The 18,703-nt window shown below is 31.8% G+C and overlaps 1 protein-coding gene across 2 annotated transcripts in view; it reads left to right on the top strand.

Annotated features, from left to right (window-relative positions):
* The window catches only part of LOC127729668 (uncharacterized), a 246,127-nt gene that overhangs the window by 178,764 nt on the left and 48,660 nt on the right, over nt 1-18,703 (top strand). For both annotated transcript variants that reach the window (XM_052237522.1, XM_052237521.1), the window contains 2 exons: nt 596-623; nt 17,000-17,018. In XM_052237522.1, coding sequence (XP_052093482.1) covers nt 596-623; nt 17,000-17,018 — 47 coding nt within the window. The remainder of the gene's footprint in view (nt 1-595; nt 624-16,999; nt 17,019-18,703) is intronic.

Here is an 18,703-nt window from a genome sequence, read left to right as displayed (position 1 = left end):
ATAAAAATGATTTTTTGAGGATCGAATCATTCAACCAAATGGTTCATCCTTGTTTCACTTTCAATGTTGACATTCTTTTCCCTTTAATAGATGAATGCATGCGTAACGCATGTCAAGCTAAGGGGTTATATTGAAGGTCACATGAATACGGATTCAATGAGGTCGAATTATTCACTTGCAAGTGAATAAGTCATCAGCGATGATTCTTAGCTTATTTTGAACCAACCTGGCTGCTAAAAGCGAATTATTCTTTCACTATTTCACTTTCATTAATGATTGAAAAAAAAGATCATATTTTTTTTTTTTTTATATCTCGTAGCTAATGCCCCCTTAAGCGGCTGAATGAAATAAAATACGAAGTCAACTTAATCAGATTGGCAAGTCTAAAATATAACAGAAACATATCATATTGCATAGATATATCACGAAGATCACTTTATTCACTACGATATTGGTATAATTTTATAGGCGTCAACTTCGTCTGAACACACCTGTAACAATACATTATTTGTAGTGATAATACAATGTAGGACTGTAATGCAATGTATATAAAAACCTCCCTATTCCAGCCTTTTAATTCAATTATATATTGTAGGATGAAGAAAAGGCTTTTACCAGCAAAAGTAAGTTTATTTCTATGTATTGATGATGCAACATTGTACATAGTCTGTTAGCACTAGTAAAATAACTCAATTATAAATATTTTGAAGATTCAGAAAATGAACAAAAAAAGGTTCGGCTGAAAACTAAACTTTTCGACAAAAGAGCAAGCAAATCATCAACGATACCAGGCTTATACTTTTGTACGCCAGACGAACTTTTCGTCTACAAACGATCCATCAGTGACGCTCGAATAAAAAAGTTAAAAGGCCAAATAAAAAAAGAAGGCATTGCGGACCCAAAATTTCGAAATGTTTTGACAAATACAACTTCTTTAATCTATTCCTTTGGTAGAAATTTCTTAGGATTCGAACGAAAAAGATAATGATTTTCTTTTTCATTCGTAAATTTTCTATATGCATCATCATCATAGAACAGTTCATTACATATCACATTTGACATATGAAAACTGCAGAATTTATGCACTATTTCTATTGTGGAAACGTTGTTCGCACCCAAGAAACAACAAAATCATTTAAATGAAGCTTTATGATAACTATTGACATAATCTCACCAAGTGGAAAGTTGTTTCCTGTATGCACACATACTTTTCCAATCTAAAATATATTTAAAGTTGATGTAAAGCAAGGAAAACAAACTTTTTTTAACTCCTTAAATGTGAAATTTGTTTTTATTTTCTAAACACATTGTACCTAAGTGTGTTAGGACACAATTAAGAATATGTATGGTAGTTTTTCAATTTGCACTAATATTTCGGCCACAGATTTCCATATTATGACATTTTGACCGATTGTGGATTTACATGGCAAATAATGTGTTTATTACAGGAGATGTTTTCTCTTCTATTCACCACGTATCTCGTCTTTTGAAGATCAGTGACATGCATTTCACTTAATATTTGTGTGTTAACTTAAATTGGTATGTTCTGAATGGATTGATGTCATTTTAACATCGGGAACTACTGTTCCATCTTAATTTAACACTCATCAATTTCTCTTCCTGTAAAACTGTTTCTTTCTAATATCAAGAGCTCGAAAACTTATATTCAACAATAATTACTTAAAATAAAGTCTACTAAATACTAGTATTCTGTTATGTCATAATGACGTTTTATAAATTTCGAGCATCCGAATCGTTTTTACCTCCATCAGGCAGCACAAACATAAACATTTGAAAGCCAGAGATTAAAAAACATGAAAACATTCGTACACTACGAACAGAAGGGACTTAAAATTAGCCAAATTCATTTAGCGTGAACTTTGCCATTTCGTTGTCAGTTTGTCTTAAACTTATCAGTTTGAGTATCCCTTTGCTATCTTGTGCCTCTCTTTTACCTGATTCATTTGGAACCTGAGTTTGTTGATAATTTCTTAATTTATCAACTGGGAAATTTAGAATGTATTTTAGTAATAGTACGGAAGCACTGACTACTCAGAATACTATACCCTCAGGGACTAACAGTCCACAAGCAGTGTTATCGCCCGATTGCTTGTTCACTAAATCAACATTTAATAATTTCGTGTGTCCGAAGCGATTTGCCGGCATCAAGAACGCTGAAACTTAAACATTTGATTGATTATTGTTTGCTTAACTCCCAATGGCAAATAGTTTATGCATGTTTAGAACAAGTGAAACATTTGAAAGCAAGGAATGTTTAAAATCTTAGACACGTTAGGAACTATATGACCAAAAGGGACCTAAATAGAATAGCTAAAATTATCAAAATTCAACTTTGCTTAGGTATTTTTTAACTACTGATTTGTCGCTACATCCTTATTAATTGATAGTAATAAAAGAATCAATTACAATAAGTGTTTGAAAAAAGTCACTACATTTACAGATCTGTAGCTATGTCAGATACCTGAGTGCGACTACTGAGACTTAAATTAAAGTCTAAATGGTCCTCTGCCTCTCTCCATTCAAAATTTTAACACATATTACCTGCTGACTAACCCGTTCCTCAAAATAAAATATCTATAACAGAAAACTATGTGTAAAAATTTGTTAACATTTAAAAGGTCATTCATTTGAATAATTTTGAATTGGAATTATTAAGTCTTAATATGAATCTCTTGGCAATGGGTAATATAAGTGATGAGACTTGTCCAATATGAAAATCATCGGTGAGTTATCCTTAAAGATATGAGACAGGGAAAATATACATTTATAAAACTATATATACCGCATCTTAGGGCTAATTAGAACAATGCAATGATTCATTTGTAGCCCAGAAGATGCGGAGAGGGAAAAGTTTGTTAATTTATTTGTCCAGCAATCCTGGTTGAATTTTGCATTAAAGTCATATAAGGCCATTTTAAGTCATTGAGAAATGATATCATATATATGAATACATCTTTAAAAGAAAGAAAGGTACATGCAAGAATCCGATCACCTTGACATTATCTTCAGCAATCACTTGTTAAGGGTAATATCGAAACACAATTAACACAGAAATGTCGTTCTATCGATGACCTCAGATTAAACAGGCATGAAGGTCAATGCAAAAAGTTTTCAAATTGACCTACATTTTTCATATGAGTGGTTGGTAAAAAAATGATAAAATGATTTACAAAATTCGAGTAATGGTTGATAACGACAACCCCAAGACAATAGGCACTTCCGTCTACTATAAATAGAAAATCTCACAAAACATTTCGAAACATTCATATGATGACCAGATTCCAGTTATCCCCATTTGAAATTAAGTTTGATAACCAATATTGAAGTTACATTTGCCAAAAATTGAAATATTTTACAAAACTGAAAAATCATGTGCATTAATTGCTTCCAAACACTAATATGACGTTAAACTACATGAACATCTTTAAGAACACTTTGTGATTGCTGGAGCAGTAAAAAATCATGTCTTTTGTTATTTTCTCTATATAAAGAAGAGGATAAGTTATGATTGCCATTTAGGCAACTATCCACAAGAGACCACATGACGCCGATGTAAGCAGTTAAACATATTTACGAGGCCTCGATCCTCCCTTAACCTTTGATAGTGGTATAACAGCACAATATAAGAACACATCAGTGAAAAAGGCTTGACTCGTCAGATCCGCACAAAGCACACAAAACAAAAAACAAAACAACTGAAGACACAATGTGCCGTTCTAAGAGTACTCGCAGTGGCTGTAAGCTAGTTCCGCTTTGTACCGATCTGATGAATTAGGACTTTTTCAACTAACTTTAACAGTTCTATTTTAATGTTCTAATGTGACCCTTCCTGAGGACCTGAATTCAACCCAGGTTTTTGATGAGGTACTTGTTGCTCAATATCTGTAGTGTGTTGTTTGTCATTTCGTCGTTTTTCTGTTTTGGTTATAGTGTTATCTGTTTTTCTTTTACTTATAACTGTACCCTTGGCATTTTCTCATTGTATTGTAACATCACTGTACCTTGTAAATTGAGCGCCTAAACCAAAAGCCTGAAATCTAATCGTTGTCATTATTTGCTGTCCTCCATAATCACTGATAATTAATTTTCGTTTGATATTTTCAGTTTAACTAGTCCGTTAGTTTCCTATTTGAATTTTTTTGTTATTCCAGTGCCTTTTATCGCTCAGTATACAGGTTGTACTGAATGTTGAAGGCCATATGGTGATCTGTGGTTGTTTACATCGTTGTTGTTTGGTTTTGGGGAGATAGTTGTCTCATTCTAAATCTTTCTACATCTCCTTATATTTATATTGTTTAAGATGCGTAGGCATCCGGGTACTGTAGTTAGTTTCAATCAAGGTGAGCTTCTTGCTCGCATTTTTTTAAAATTTTTCTAATTGAATTGTTTTCGGGGTATTTGTAAGAGGTAAAGTTAATCTTCGTGATGGGCATACTAGCATTCCTTCCTTTGACAGAAATATACAATATCCAAAACAAATAACAAAATAAACAATGCATCTCATTATCAAATGAATTATTATTAGATATCTTAAAAAATATATTTTGATATGGTTGTTATCTGCTAGTAATATATGTTTAGATTATCAATGGTTTTTCAAACGAGAGGGTGTTTCACAGCTACAATCTCATCGTAGGGCGAAGTCCCTGAGATGAGATGTGGCCTCGAGTTCAAAAGACTAATGCTGATCTGTTTATCGCTATTTTTCTGCTGTGGTCGTTGACGTTTTCATTGACAACGGCATGTGCACCCGTAGTTTCTGGCGATAATTTTCTGTCTCAAGCGAGTAGCATGATATGAAAATTTGTCACAAAAAAGATCAAAGGAAAAATACACAAAATAGCGATTAAGTATAATAGTTAGCTTCATAATCATTTATTCAGATAATTATGTCCTCTCATCCAATTATTCAAAGTTTGATTTCCATGTTACCTGCATCTTCCCTATCGAACTCGAAATAAAGAAAGGGACCGTACATTAAAGTCTGCTATATAACTTGACTGATCAAGCTTTTCTCGAGTTTTCTCGTCCGTTGTCTGACGTCTGTCGTCAGTTTTCCGTCGTGTGTCGTCAGTCGGCTGTTAATGTTTACATAAATCTTTTCCCCAGTAACTAATGCGCCAATATTAGAACCAAACTTAGCCACAGCCATTCTTGTAGTATCTAGTTTTATGTGTCCGATGATCCCGCCGCTAACCAACAATTCCGCCTAGGCTTAACCAAAAAGAACACTATGATAACACAAAAGTTTTGTCTATTATCTATTATAGATAGAGAATATCGAAGGGATGCAAAAATGTTCAGAACTTTATGATCTGCATATATTCTATTCCAACCGAATCCGTCGTACGCTTCCTATTTACCATCTTTCACGATTTTGGCTTCTATCTTGAGACTATAATAGATCAAGTAAAACTGTAAACAACAAAAACGATTATGAGGAAAAAATCTACCGTCCAATCAAAATAGCTGAATTTCGATCCTCATAAGAGATATTGGCCTTGAATTTCAATTTTTGTCATTTTTTGTGTTTTGACGAGAAACTAAAGTATGTATTCGTTCGGTATACCTTTTCGAACAATTCTGTGAAATTTTAACCCCATCTTAAATAAAATAAGCTCATTTTTAATATATTAAACTAAACATGCTTATTACTGTTCCTTGTCGCTTTTTATGGAAAAAAAGCATTTAAAACACTGATTATGTCTTTCATAGCTGACAGTGCCTTTCAGAACCTCTATTACCTTACTGACTTTGTAAAATCATGATGTTAAGTTGATAAATCATGAAAATCTTCGTGATTTTAGGATTGTTTCACTCAGAAAATCATGTTTTCGTTGTTTGTTTCACTCATTGACGGAAACAAAACATTTGTATTTTTGTATAACTGTTAAGATCATTCACAGACCTTTCTAATAGTGGTTTTAGTTTTAAAATCCATCAAGTAATAATTTAATTTTGGATGAAACACGTCTTCTGATGGACTGAAAGTGTTTTCTCTATCAGCTCATAGACATAAACTTTTGTCATTTGACCGTGACATCAACGTTTTTTCATGATTTACTCCTTACAAATTGAATTTAGAATTGAATTATAAGGACTGACTTTAATATTTTTACGCGGGTTATTCAGTGTGCACCACATTTTTTGGTGTCATTTCTTCATAGACAGAAAAAAATATTACAGTAATTCCTTAAATAACCATTTTAGACTACTTTTTGTGTGTATGTTCAAATAGGGGAAAATGGAGCTTTAGTTTGGTGAAGTGTAAATTGTGACGTCATCACTTTTGTGACGTCGTGACCTTATGATGTCATAATTTAGAATTGTACAAATATAACAGAGTGTACAGTGGGAAAGCCAGTGACATTGAAGAGTTCCTTTCATCGGTCACGCGGGAAAGGGGACTTAATCGAAAAATTTCGTGGTGGTGCTGCAATCAGAGTGTAAACAAAAACGTAGCCTGTGTTTCAGACGATAAATCTGTCAAAACACTTTATTATTCAACAGTATATGAGGTTTAATTTTCATCAGAATAGATTTTGTCACACGACTGCCAAAAATATATTAAAATAATTGCTTCGTTATTGAAATATGATAAATCAAAAGACGACCTCCGTTGACTTCCAAAAAACCGCGGGTAATACCCCCATCGGAAAATAACTGACACAATTGCATCCTAAAGCTTTTCATTGGTTGAGATATAAATAAATGTGACCCGGAAACATATGGGCACATGACTATGTAAAGAATTTCCCGTCACTCCTTGTTTTGTTTACATAATGACCACTTCAACCGGAGGTCAAAATTCAACATTTTCCTAACATTTTTGGAGTTATTTCATTGCAAAATGGAGCATACGATGTCAAATTTACCAGTTTTAACCACAAAATTGATTCAGACAATGAAGTGTGACGATGTTTCCTGGATTTTAAATATATTTTATATAAAAATGTTGATAGGTTGAAGGCTTTACTCCGTCATTTGTTGATCTTTTCCATGTTGCTCAGACTTCAATAATTTTCTGCAGTTATTTAATTATACTGCAGTGTTTAACAGATTTATGTAGAACATTGAAACTGGTTTAGTCTATGAATGAATTTGTCCATATAAATGACTTCAGTTGTCTGGAAGCGTCCCCCTTTTTCCCCCACTTTCAAGAAATTTCAGTTGGGCAATAAAATATTGTCTGAATGAAAATCTTGCACAAATGCAAAGTGTAAACACTCAGCTAGTCTCTGTTTTAAGCCATTTTTTTTAGCCAAATGATCACAGTCATTCTTTGCTTCTTTAAATAGTTACCTGAAATGTGTCAACTTGTCGAATTTTAAAAATATTAAAAGTATTAATCAACAAATATTGCCTGCCTGCCACTGTGACATGAAAATCTGATGAGTCAATAATTTTCACTTGATTTTTAGTCTTTGTACTTGTTGTATAAACAAAACTGTACTAGGCTAGTGGGAAGTTAACACTCAAACATTTGTATGTGCCTCTTATACACTAACCATTCTTGACAAATTGGTTTGCTAATTGTTGTAGGCTGAAACAGTAACCTATAATTGTCATCCTCTATCAGTTGTCAATATTGATTTCTTTTAAAACAACTTTTCCCAAGGAAAACTGAAGTTGATAAAAATAGTTCAACCCAGATATGCTGCTGCTGAAGAAACTAGCATTAACATTGGTATTTTTCAAATATAGCATTCATTATTTACACTATTCCTTCATTGAAGATAAAAAAAAACTTTTTGAATTGAATGCATCCAAGAGCTTTCTCTGGATTAACCTTCAACAGGAATGCTCAATGCCTAGTACATACAAGTATTAATACACGTTAGAGCAATAAGAGCATTAGGAAAAAGCTATATCGCTTCTAAGGTCTACTTTGAAGATGTCATATGAATGTCTCACTCTGATTTTGGTGATCCTGCTTTATTGCATTGATATAAATGTTCGACCCACAACTTTTAATTCACACTAATCTTTGTCAAGGTCTATCATGATGGAAATTTTAGGTACTGTAAATTCAGAAAGGATAGCAAGGTTTTTATTACTGCAAAAATGTGAGTGGGTGAGTATCAAAATAACAAATTGCATTCTGATACCTTTTAATCTGATTAAAATGCAAATCCTGTGTCCAAGCTTTAATAACAAGAAAATAAAGCTTGGACACAGGATCTATATTTTAATCAGATTCATACCATTCCTATATCTGTGTGCTGATTTTTCTGCAAAAGCAATACTTTTTCACACATTTTATTCCATTCTTCAAATTTGCAATAATAAAAGCACACAATAATTTGCAAAATCATGTGATTACATATAGGAAAAGGGTACTTGGGCATCTCATTCTTAATACTACACATGGAGCAGGATCTGTTTACTCTTCCAGAGCACCTGAGATCATCTGCATTTTATGGGTTCAAGTTGAACAGTTTTTATTTTTCTATATTGTATAAGTTTAATCTTTTCACCAAATAGACTGAAAACAGAGATATGTGTCTGCTGAAAATGATTTATCTAGGTGCAGGGGTCACCACACTTCAAAATCTCCCTGGAAGCAAAACAGTGAGAAGTCATGTCATGATAGGCCATTAAGGAGACTTCAAGGATACCCCAGGGAGAAGTGAACGATTCTAAAACCACTCGGTTTAAGTCCTTCACACGTAATAAATCATTAAAGTAGACCTTTATGTCTTTGATATTTTTTTATGTCTCAAATACTGCAGTACATACATGTATATGGCTAACCTGCTTGCTTTGCATCTATGAATCTCAGGTTTTTCAATGACATAATGTTTTATTGTAGTGCAGCATCATTGTCTCATGTACATCTATCCCATGTTATCAATATAAAATGATTAAGGTGTTTGTATATTTAAAAATATAAAAATATTAAGAAAAAAAAAGTTTTATTAAAAGATAAATAAATTCAAATGCATGAAAATAATGTAAGAATGAAACATATGTAAATAATATTTTAAATAATTATAAGTAAATAAGCTTCAATCAAATTAACAAAACCACTTATTACTTTGGAAGTAAATAAAAAAAAAACACATAACAATAAAGTTTAAAATTTAAGAAGCATTATTGTTAAAAAGTCCATGTAAAACAAGTCAAATAGTCCTCTGTTTCATACATCCTCAAAACGGAAATGTTTCCTGCTCTTCTTTATTCCTTATTCCTATTGTTATCTGTAAATATATAATTTATGTATATGATATTAATAAATGAAAATTATTTCCAACTTCTCATTAAAAGAGTTGTCGTTTTGAAATTATAATATATTTAATTGTCTACTGATTCTTATGTGGTCCAAGAATGAGAAGGTTCACGTTTTAATTTGAATTTTTCTAATTTCACTAATGTAAAACTAATCAGATGTGAAATAATTGCCAATGAGACAACTATCCACAAAAATTCAAAAGGAGTGGATATAGGCAATTTTATGCAACACTAAAGCCTTCAAACATGAGAAAATCCCATAATGTATATACTTAAGATTGTTTTTGTTTTAAGATGTTTGTTATCATTTTTTGAAATTGAGATTATTCTTATTTTAATCTTTAATAATCAAAAGTATGTATAAAAACATTATAAGCTTCAATAAAAATAAACAAAAAGATTTAGACTTTGGGTGTAAAAAAATAATTTATTTTAATGACTTTATATGATATGTCTAATAAGAAAAGGTCATTATCATATACAGCAACATATGTTCAAAGAAGTTATTCTATTTATTTATTAATTTACTTCAGTATCTTAAATTGATCACTTTAACATATCAATCTTTTTTTATAGATATTATATTATATCATATATATATATATATTAAAATAAAGTTTAACTTCATATGCAACATTAAATTATCATATCTGTTATTTCAAAGGTAACTTTTCATTCAATCATTCATATCTTTAAATCCTCATAAATGAGATTAAATGAACATACAATTAGTAAATATAAGTAAACGTCATAATTACAAACAAAATATCAATATGAGAGCAAAAATATAAAGTAAATACACAAGTTAGTCTACATTCAGGTTGTGAGTTGAAACTCTCCTTGTGCGGGTTCGCTGAACTCCAATCTTAATTGATCAGGATTGATGTAACCAAAGGTCTTTGTTTATTTATGAGCACTCTTGCATCCACCACCAATAAAACCTGGCTACCACACCTAGCCAATACTGAACCTGGCGTTCAAAATCAACAATCAATCACATATAATTTGTATGTTATTTTAGCATGGAAGGAGGCGCAGAACTAATAAGTGGCTTTCCTACTGGTTAATAATGCATATACCTGAAATTTGTTAAAAATATTTTTCATGACCATATGCACTATTTAATAAAAATACTAGTACTGTTGTTCACATAAACAAGGGTCTGTATGGGGTGTTCTCCATTTTACACAACCGTAATAATTAAATTAAAATATAGATGCTAACATTGACAGGCCAAAGTTAAAGTTTTATTCAAAATTGAAGTCTCACGCTGGGAAAGGGGCGTTTATTTACATGTGGTCTGTGGAATACTGGATTTCTGCATCGAAAAAGGGCCAATATATAGCCATATACCGATCTGATCAATAAAATATGTTATGGATATTGCTCAGATCTTTCTACAATTGAAATAACAATTAAAAGGTATTAATACTAGGATTTTGTGAGCTCAGAAACCTACTATTCATGTGGATCGGTTGAAAAATAACGTCGATTTATGCGCTTCCTTTTTGCAGCCTAAGTTGCAATTTGACACGGAGTGATGGGTAGTTATGCAAATAATTAGGGACTCCCATCATCATAGATACTATTTTTGTTCATTTTATATTTAAATAGCCATTAGGATGCAAATGTGTCAGTTATTTTCAGAAGGGGAAAACACCCGCCATATTTTTATCTTCCAAAACAACAAGGTCACTTGCCATTTTCAGAAGCTTGTTTCTTGTAAAATAAAATCTCCCAAGAAGAAAAAAATAGCATGGTCACCTGTTAAACTTACATAAATAACTAATTGATGATGAAATGGTGCAAGTTTAATTGTCTTTAATAATAAATTTCTTGAAAAATCACACGTACACGATGTAAACAAATTACCGAGATGGTGCGATACCTTCGCCGTCTAAGTAAAAATCGCGATTGTCGCCCTTGAATTCTTGTCCGTTACGTCATACGGAAGGAGGTGCATAGCTGACGTGTGGCTTTTCCACTGTATATTTTTTGAAAATGAAAGGGAAAAGGAAAAGAAACTTATAAGGTTGGTAACAAAGCACATATATTGAATCCTTAGCAACAAATCAAGAGTGTGGTGTTATAAATAGTGTTTTTCCATCTACAGCTACATCTTCACAGGTTTTAAAAACTTCATCTGTGCATCATCTAAACTTGAAATTTCTTCTTCAACTACAAATGTGACACATTAAACCATCACAAAATCTGTTTGGTTAACCGGGCCTACAGAAAAGGAGTTCAAGTTGTACTCAACAGAGAGTTACGATAAGAAATCTTATGTAGCCCCACAAACTGAAAATATCGCTATTATGGTCAAACTACTGATAAAATATCTGATGATTATCTAGATAAATATTTAGAGGAGAAAAGTACAGAAAACAGAACAGAAGATAGAGATCTTAACATTTTGATTATTAATAATCCACATTTTGAACTAGTACAAGAGACTCAGTGGTGTATCGGTTTGATTTGGGAAATGAAATGTACCAAGTGTACATTAATTTCAGAAAAATATAAACTGTTAAGAGAAATTTACAAAGGACGTTCTGGCCACAAGAGTGCTACAATTAACTACGGACTTGCGTGATTAACTCTTATATTGGTAATGATAGCGCGCGAGTACTTATGACTAGTTCATGTATTCCTCTATGGCAAAAACAACAATGCAGAGAATAACAAATAATGTTTGTGACAAGGTTGTAAAACATGCTGAAAATGAAACCAAACAAGTGGTTGAGAATTTAAAAAGGAGAGGTCAAACCTTAGGTTAAAACAAAAATATTCCTGTAAAATTACAAATAGATTGTACCTATCAGAGAATTTATATAAAAAGGAGACATGAAATGGAACAAAATGCATCACAAGCAATTGGTATTGGCTATGAAAATGAAACAGACAATTATGATATCATAGGTTTTCACTTAATAAACAAACTATGCTGGGTTAGTGCATGGTTACGCGGTAAAGGTTATGCTGTTGAATGTCCTGATCATAAGTACTGCACTGCAAACACTAATAGGTATGATCCTTTGAGTGAGAATGATCTGGGGTATGAAATGGGTAAAAAGAAATTGCCAAATTTGATTTACTTGTGGATTATTGTACTACTGATGGGGATGCGAAAATGTACAAGGTTTACAAGAAGCAATGCAAGAAATATTTGATCCTTTATGGCCAGTAATTAAACTTGCAGATACTATACACAGGGGACAAATTAAAGTCAGTTCGGTGAAGTACTCCGAGCTAAATTTAGAGTCAATATGTTCCCTGGAGCTACAAAGGCCCAAACAAATGATATAAAAATAGCTTTTGCCAATGTTTTAAAATTATGGTCACACGGTATAATGAAATCACTATTCGTAAAATATAATCTGGTAAAAATTCCAAATGTTTGCCTCATGTTGTTAAGTCTGTGGTAAATTGTTATAACTGTAATTGTGGTGATACATGTAGATGGAGCATAACACTATGTAATAGTGGGAAAAAAACTAGCTGGTGCTTCAAATCTATATCAACCTTAACAGTCAGGGTTTACAAAATAGGTCTTTGAGACCAACCAAGACAGACAAAATTAAATAGAATCATGTTAGAAATGAAACTTTCTCAGACCGCTTTACATCATATGCATTTTTTCAGCAATACAAACAAGTGTGAGTCCGTCAATAGAACAATTTCTACGTACTTACCTAAAAATAAGATTTTTTCACGCAATGCCATAGGCCGTGCATCTGCAGCAGTCTTGAAAATGAATAGTAAAAAAGCTGTTGCATTGGCTAAGACTTTGAAAGCTGTAGGCTGTGCTGTAGGTAAAAATCTCGTGCTGTAGTGGCTCTGAAAAAATACGTAAACAAGAAATATATGATTGTGCGTGTCAAAAAAATTGACGAGTCAAATTTAACAGGTTACAGGCTCGCAAAAGGCAGACTATCAATTTCTTGTTAAACAAGAGAGCGTGTAAAAGTGGATATAAAAAAAAACATCAGTTAGAAACTATGTCAGAATGCAAGTCACAAAGAATTCGTTCCACAGCCATTTTGTAGTTTTAAAAGGTTACTCAATTTGCCTTTTTTTAGCCTTTCAGGAGACAACTGCATTTATTTATTTATTTATTTATTTATTAATATATCTTATTATTAAAAAAAAAACACGTTTTCAGAAATTTATGTGCATGTTTTGAGTTAGTTGTATTTTTTATATTAAATAGTTTGTTTAATTTAAACAATTATGAAAATGGGATCATGGTCCAAGACAGTGAACCTTGTATCTGACACAAACGTCATTTCGTATCTCCCAAATGCAATATATACATCCATTCGAAAAGACTTACAACGAAATAAGATAAAATTCAAAATAAAATAAAACCAAGTGAAATGAATATTACAACATTTACAGTTTGTAACTTAATGTCATATTTGCAATTATTTTCATTCCGTTTTTCTTTATTTTGTTTTGTTGTCTTACTTTAATATATATTGTATTTTGTTCATTTTTATTTGTCTCTATGTGTCACTTTCATTTAGTTCTTAAAGCATGTTTACTTCATTTGATTGAATGTCCCAATTTTCTTACACAGTGAAATGAAACCATCAAGAGTTACACCCCTTGTACTGTAAATCATGGTAAAACCTGGTAAAACAACACATAAATGTCTGTCCTTGAGCTTATAAACTTGAATAAACATGTTTGCATGTTTGTTTCAGTGTCTCGGAGGTGTGAGGGTGGACTTTACTCCAATTTTCATTTTTTATTTGTGTTAAAAACTCGTATTTTCTCAAATTATTGATTCGAGGTAAAACTTGCAAGGCCTACTTGTACGTTTACTTACATTTCTTCAATTAAAATCATGACAAACCACAAGTTTAGATTCAGCATTGAGTGAGTATATGTTGTGCCATGCACAATATGTGTGGTGCATTGTTTTGAAAAAAGTAAAATCACAAAAATACTGAACTCCGAGGAAAATTCAAAAAGGAAAGTCCCTAATCAAATGGCAAAATCAAAAGCTCAAACACATCAAACGAATGGATAACAACTGTCATATTCCTGACTTGGTACAGGCATTAAAGCTATACATATTTTTGCTGGTTGTTAATTTCCAGAGGTTCTAAAACAATATGGTCTCCATTCACACACAATGCATAGTGACAAAGGTATGAGGCATCTAAATTTTTGTATAAATCTCTTGTTTTCAACTGCAAATGTTTTGCTAAAACGTGGTACAATTATTTTTGTTCTGTTCCATTTCGGCAAATAACAAGCCCAATTTTCTGCTTCTTCACTGTTTAAAAGCACAAAATTCGTATATATTTGATGAAATCAAATGTACTGGAAACCATTTTGTATTGTATTTAATTAAATAGCACTAAAAGAGTGTAACTGACGTTGATTTCAGCAGCTATCATCCTAAATGTGTGGTCATTGAACCATGAAATACTCCATCACTTTTGAAATTAAACTTTACACTTTGGGTCAGGATGCGCAAAACATAGGCGGCAATGGTAACATTTTATTCTGTTTCTCAGTCCATATCGTTAACTTGAATAAGTATGATGGCTCATATCTAAGCTGAAACATTTATACATGTCTGGTTAAATTTCCGGGATGGCAAGTGAGATTAGTTTTCCCACAAATTGCCGGACCCCGAAAGATGGTGAAAAATATCACTCTCCTCATGAAATATTCCCAAAATTCTGATCATAAAATAAAAAAAAAATGTCCTTTCCATTTATTGAAGGCCAAATCTACATATTTCTTTTTTCATCACATCAGCTCTATACAACAGTTCTCATAGTTTAATTATGTCCATTTTTAAAATCACAGCATCCACAATTGTATGGCGGGCTGATATATATATTTTTTTTAATTACGTATTCCTAGTTTCTCGTCTCAAGGTCCATTAGGGATATCGACCCAGCTGGTCACTGAGAGTACTGGATGTTTTTTTCAATCTTAAACTTACACTAATAAAACAAGAAGGACTAAAACTACGTTTGAAATAATAAAATTAAAAATATGGCGTCATATGGACAAAAAACTTTGTTTGAGTTAAATAAGCCATTGGTGAACATATTCAGGACTCATGATTAGACATTTTCGAAAAGTCATCTACACGGACACTTATATCAACACCGATACCTACACTGACTAAAAAAATAGAGAGACCGCATCAAAATGTCAAAATATACGGAATTAATAACCTTGTAAAACTCTTGGACTCTTTGAAATTTATTATTCTGTAATTGGTTTTATATAAGATTTTACTAGGAATCTGAGCCAGAAAAACCAAGTACTCTCATTAGTTTTGGAATTCTTTAAGTGATGAATTTATTATATTTCAACTGTTTTATTCTAATGGTCGAAGCATACTGATTGATCTTTTGAAAGTAGTAATTTGCAGTTCATGTAGTTTTTTAGGGGAAAATAACACACAAATAGGTAATAATCTTATATTAAAAGAGACAATCGGGTACACCTTTTTATGATCAAGCGTGTTTGAGTTGACTGTTTGTCCTGAAAACGTATAAAGCAAGAAATATTTGATACACCATTTCGCTTCAGATTTATTATTTTTATATATTTAGGCTACATTTTGATATAATAACAACAAATTCACAGTACAAAAGCATGAAAGATATAGGTCAAGTGAAATACCTTTCTAATGTGTCATAACATCAGAGTAGTTGTGTTTGAATATCAAAATAAAAGCTTCGTGCTACTTCAAATGTTTAAACTTGGTGCGTATTTTCCACTTTTTTTTTTTACTTTCGTTCACTCATTTTAGTGAAAATGTAGGCATATTACATGTGTAATTATTTATTCATGAAATGTATCAAAAAAAGTCGGACACACCGTTCTCTAACACCACCTTGAAATCATACTAAAAGTCCTTGACGACAAACTTTAGAAGTGGATCTTAAAAATCCATTTCTGAAAAAAATCCTTTTTTGAGTGTTTTATCTAGGGTAAATAGTCGTCAACCTCTGCAAACATTTAGACTGCTCTACCACAAAATAATTTGATAGTTTTTTTAGTGGTTTATTTTTAACTTTCGAAAAGTCCCTCAGACAACCAATCAGACAATAGTTTTCAATTGACAAAAGTACATTAAATGATGCTTTATAGCCGGTAGAAACATTTGTCTTTTAAAATTGCAACTGTCATGTAAGGATCGTAATTATGCCATGTTGATAAATGTGTCGGTTTTCAAGAGCTAAATTGACGGTGCGTCATACATACAATGGCTTCCATTTTCACGATTTAAAAAATTTAGTCGGCGTAATGGGGAATTACTTTTGACAAAATAGAATCCTGACTGTACAGGTTCCTGTTTTTGTGTAAAATTCTACTTATTTCCACAAAACATCCCCCTTTTTTTTAACAAAGTATAAATAAAGATCGGTCAATTTTAAGCTTTTAAACAGAGCCAATAAATTAAAAAATCATTGAACATAAAAATTTTGTACAGTATCCAAAATGTAAATTACATAAATATGCTATAAGTGTCTGTGACATAGGTGTAAGCGTCAGTATCGATAAGTTTTCGAAAATGTCTATTAGAAGAAGCAATTATATAACCATGAGTCACCTCCAATTTGCATTTGGTTATTGCATTAAAAGAAAGATTACGAAGCACCAGTATTGCAAATATGTAACATCTGTTACATCAATTATTCGGTCCATTTAACAAATTCAAAGGTGATTTGTCTCAACGTTGTGTATAATAATATTCACTTTATTTCAGAAAACAACATTCCAGTAAAGTAAGTGACATATTCTTATGTTATTACTATTAACCCTGTTTGTTTGCTTATTATACTTAAGGTAGTAAATAATAAAAAAAAATCAAATGATAAAATTTTTCATACGTGAATCAACTGTACTTTGCATAATGCTAATTCAAGTATCAGATAAAGATTTTATTAATAAAAAAAGTATAATAAAAATACTGAAATTTAAGGCAAATTCAAAAAAGGGTAAATCCACAAAAAACTTACAAAACCAAACGTTATCAACCAACGGAACGAGTGAAAAACAACTGTCATATTCCTGACTTGGTTCAGGCATTTGAAACTTACTTCCAGCTAAAATGTGCACACAAAAAAAAAAAAACATTCACCCCCCAAAAAAACCATCCATATTATATATTATTTCAGTTTCTATCAAAAAATGAAGTTTCTTTAAATTTAATACGCCTTCTTTCATTCTGTTATAAAGTTTTCTCTTTTAAGTAAGTATCTATACTGGTTATTTGAAATCCAAAGGTCGTCACAATTTGCTACATGTATGTAAATTAAAAGTTGCAACCTAATTTCTGAATTATTAGAGAGAAAAAATTCGAAGAAGTTTAGCTTATCATCATCAAATATCTCGCGTAAACTAAGAACATGAACAGATAGAGAAACCCTGGGAAATTTTGCCTGTAAATGCATGTTGTACATAACATACAAAAAAAAAACCGGATAAGATAGGCTGAAACGAAAAATTTAATCAAAAAGTACAATGATGCCTTAAAATTTGTATCGTAAGAAGTCAGTCTCTATGGAATGCCAGAGTGAACCCCCCGATTATTATTATTTTTCCCATAAGAAATACATGGAAAAAAAAAATTAAAATTCCCGCCCCCGCAGATTATTATTAATCGTCGGCATGAAAATTGCAGCTCCCGCAGATTTCCTTTTTAAAAATATTCGCTTTCTTTATTAATGATAATCGCGGCAAACCCTACAGATTTTCAACACATTAGCCGAAGATTATTTCAAGCATCACAAAACCTGTGGCGGCCGCAGATTTTCAACACAAGACTAAAGAATATTTTTAACCATTCAAAAATCTGTGGCGGCCGCAGATTTGTTACACAAGGCCAATGATTATTTTTATCCAATCAAAATTCATACGTTGCTGCATTTGATTTTTAACAACAAAACAATTAGAGCGGGAATCCTCTAAACCAAAAGCTTACAGCAGTTATCATGTTTGACAAAATGTTCGGCTTTCCTCCAAATTACATGTATACATAAATTACAATTCCAAACGGTAGTCTTTTTATTTACGCGGTGATTGGAATGGTCGAGTCTCCGATATAAAAGATTATATACAAGGAATTGACTTTTTGCCAGAACGTAATGTTGTAGATTTTACACCTAATAGTAACGGCGACTTGTTTTGTGAATTTCTTAGCAACATAAATTAATTATGTGGACAAGTTGATTTATGTACAATTTATCTATTTGATAATATATATATTTGCGCTTTACTTATATCTAGTTACTCTTATCTTATAATGATCTAACTATATTGAACACATGTTATATTATATGGTTCAGTGAATCCAAATACTCCATGTAGGCTCTTTGATTTTTACTCACTACTGGCTATTGGACAAACTGCTTTTCTGAATAGTTGTTTTTTTCTGGTACTGGCTAGTTTGACCTTTTATTTTGACTAC

This window comes from Mytilus californianus, unplaced genomic scaffold (assembly GCF_021869535.1).
Source record: "Mytilus californianus isolate M0D057914Y unplaced genomic scaffold, xbMytCali1.0.p SCAF_2, whole genome shotgun sequence".
NCBI lineage: Eukaryota > Metazoa > Mollusca > Bivalvia > Mytilida > Mytilidae > Mytilus > Mytilus californianus.
Note: the sequence above shows the minus strand (reverse complement) of the source record. Positions and strands in the feature narration are given on the sequence as shown.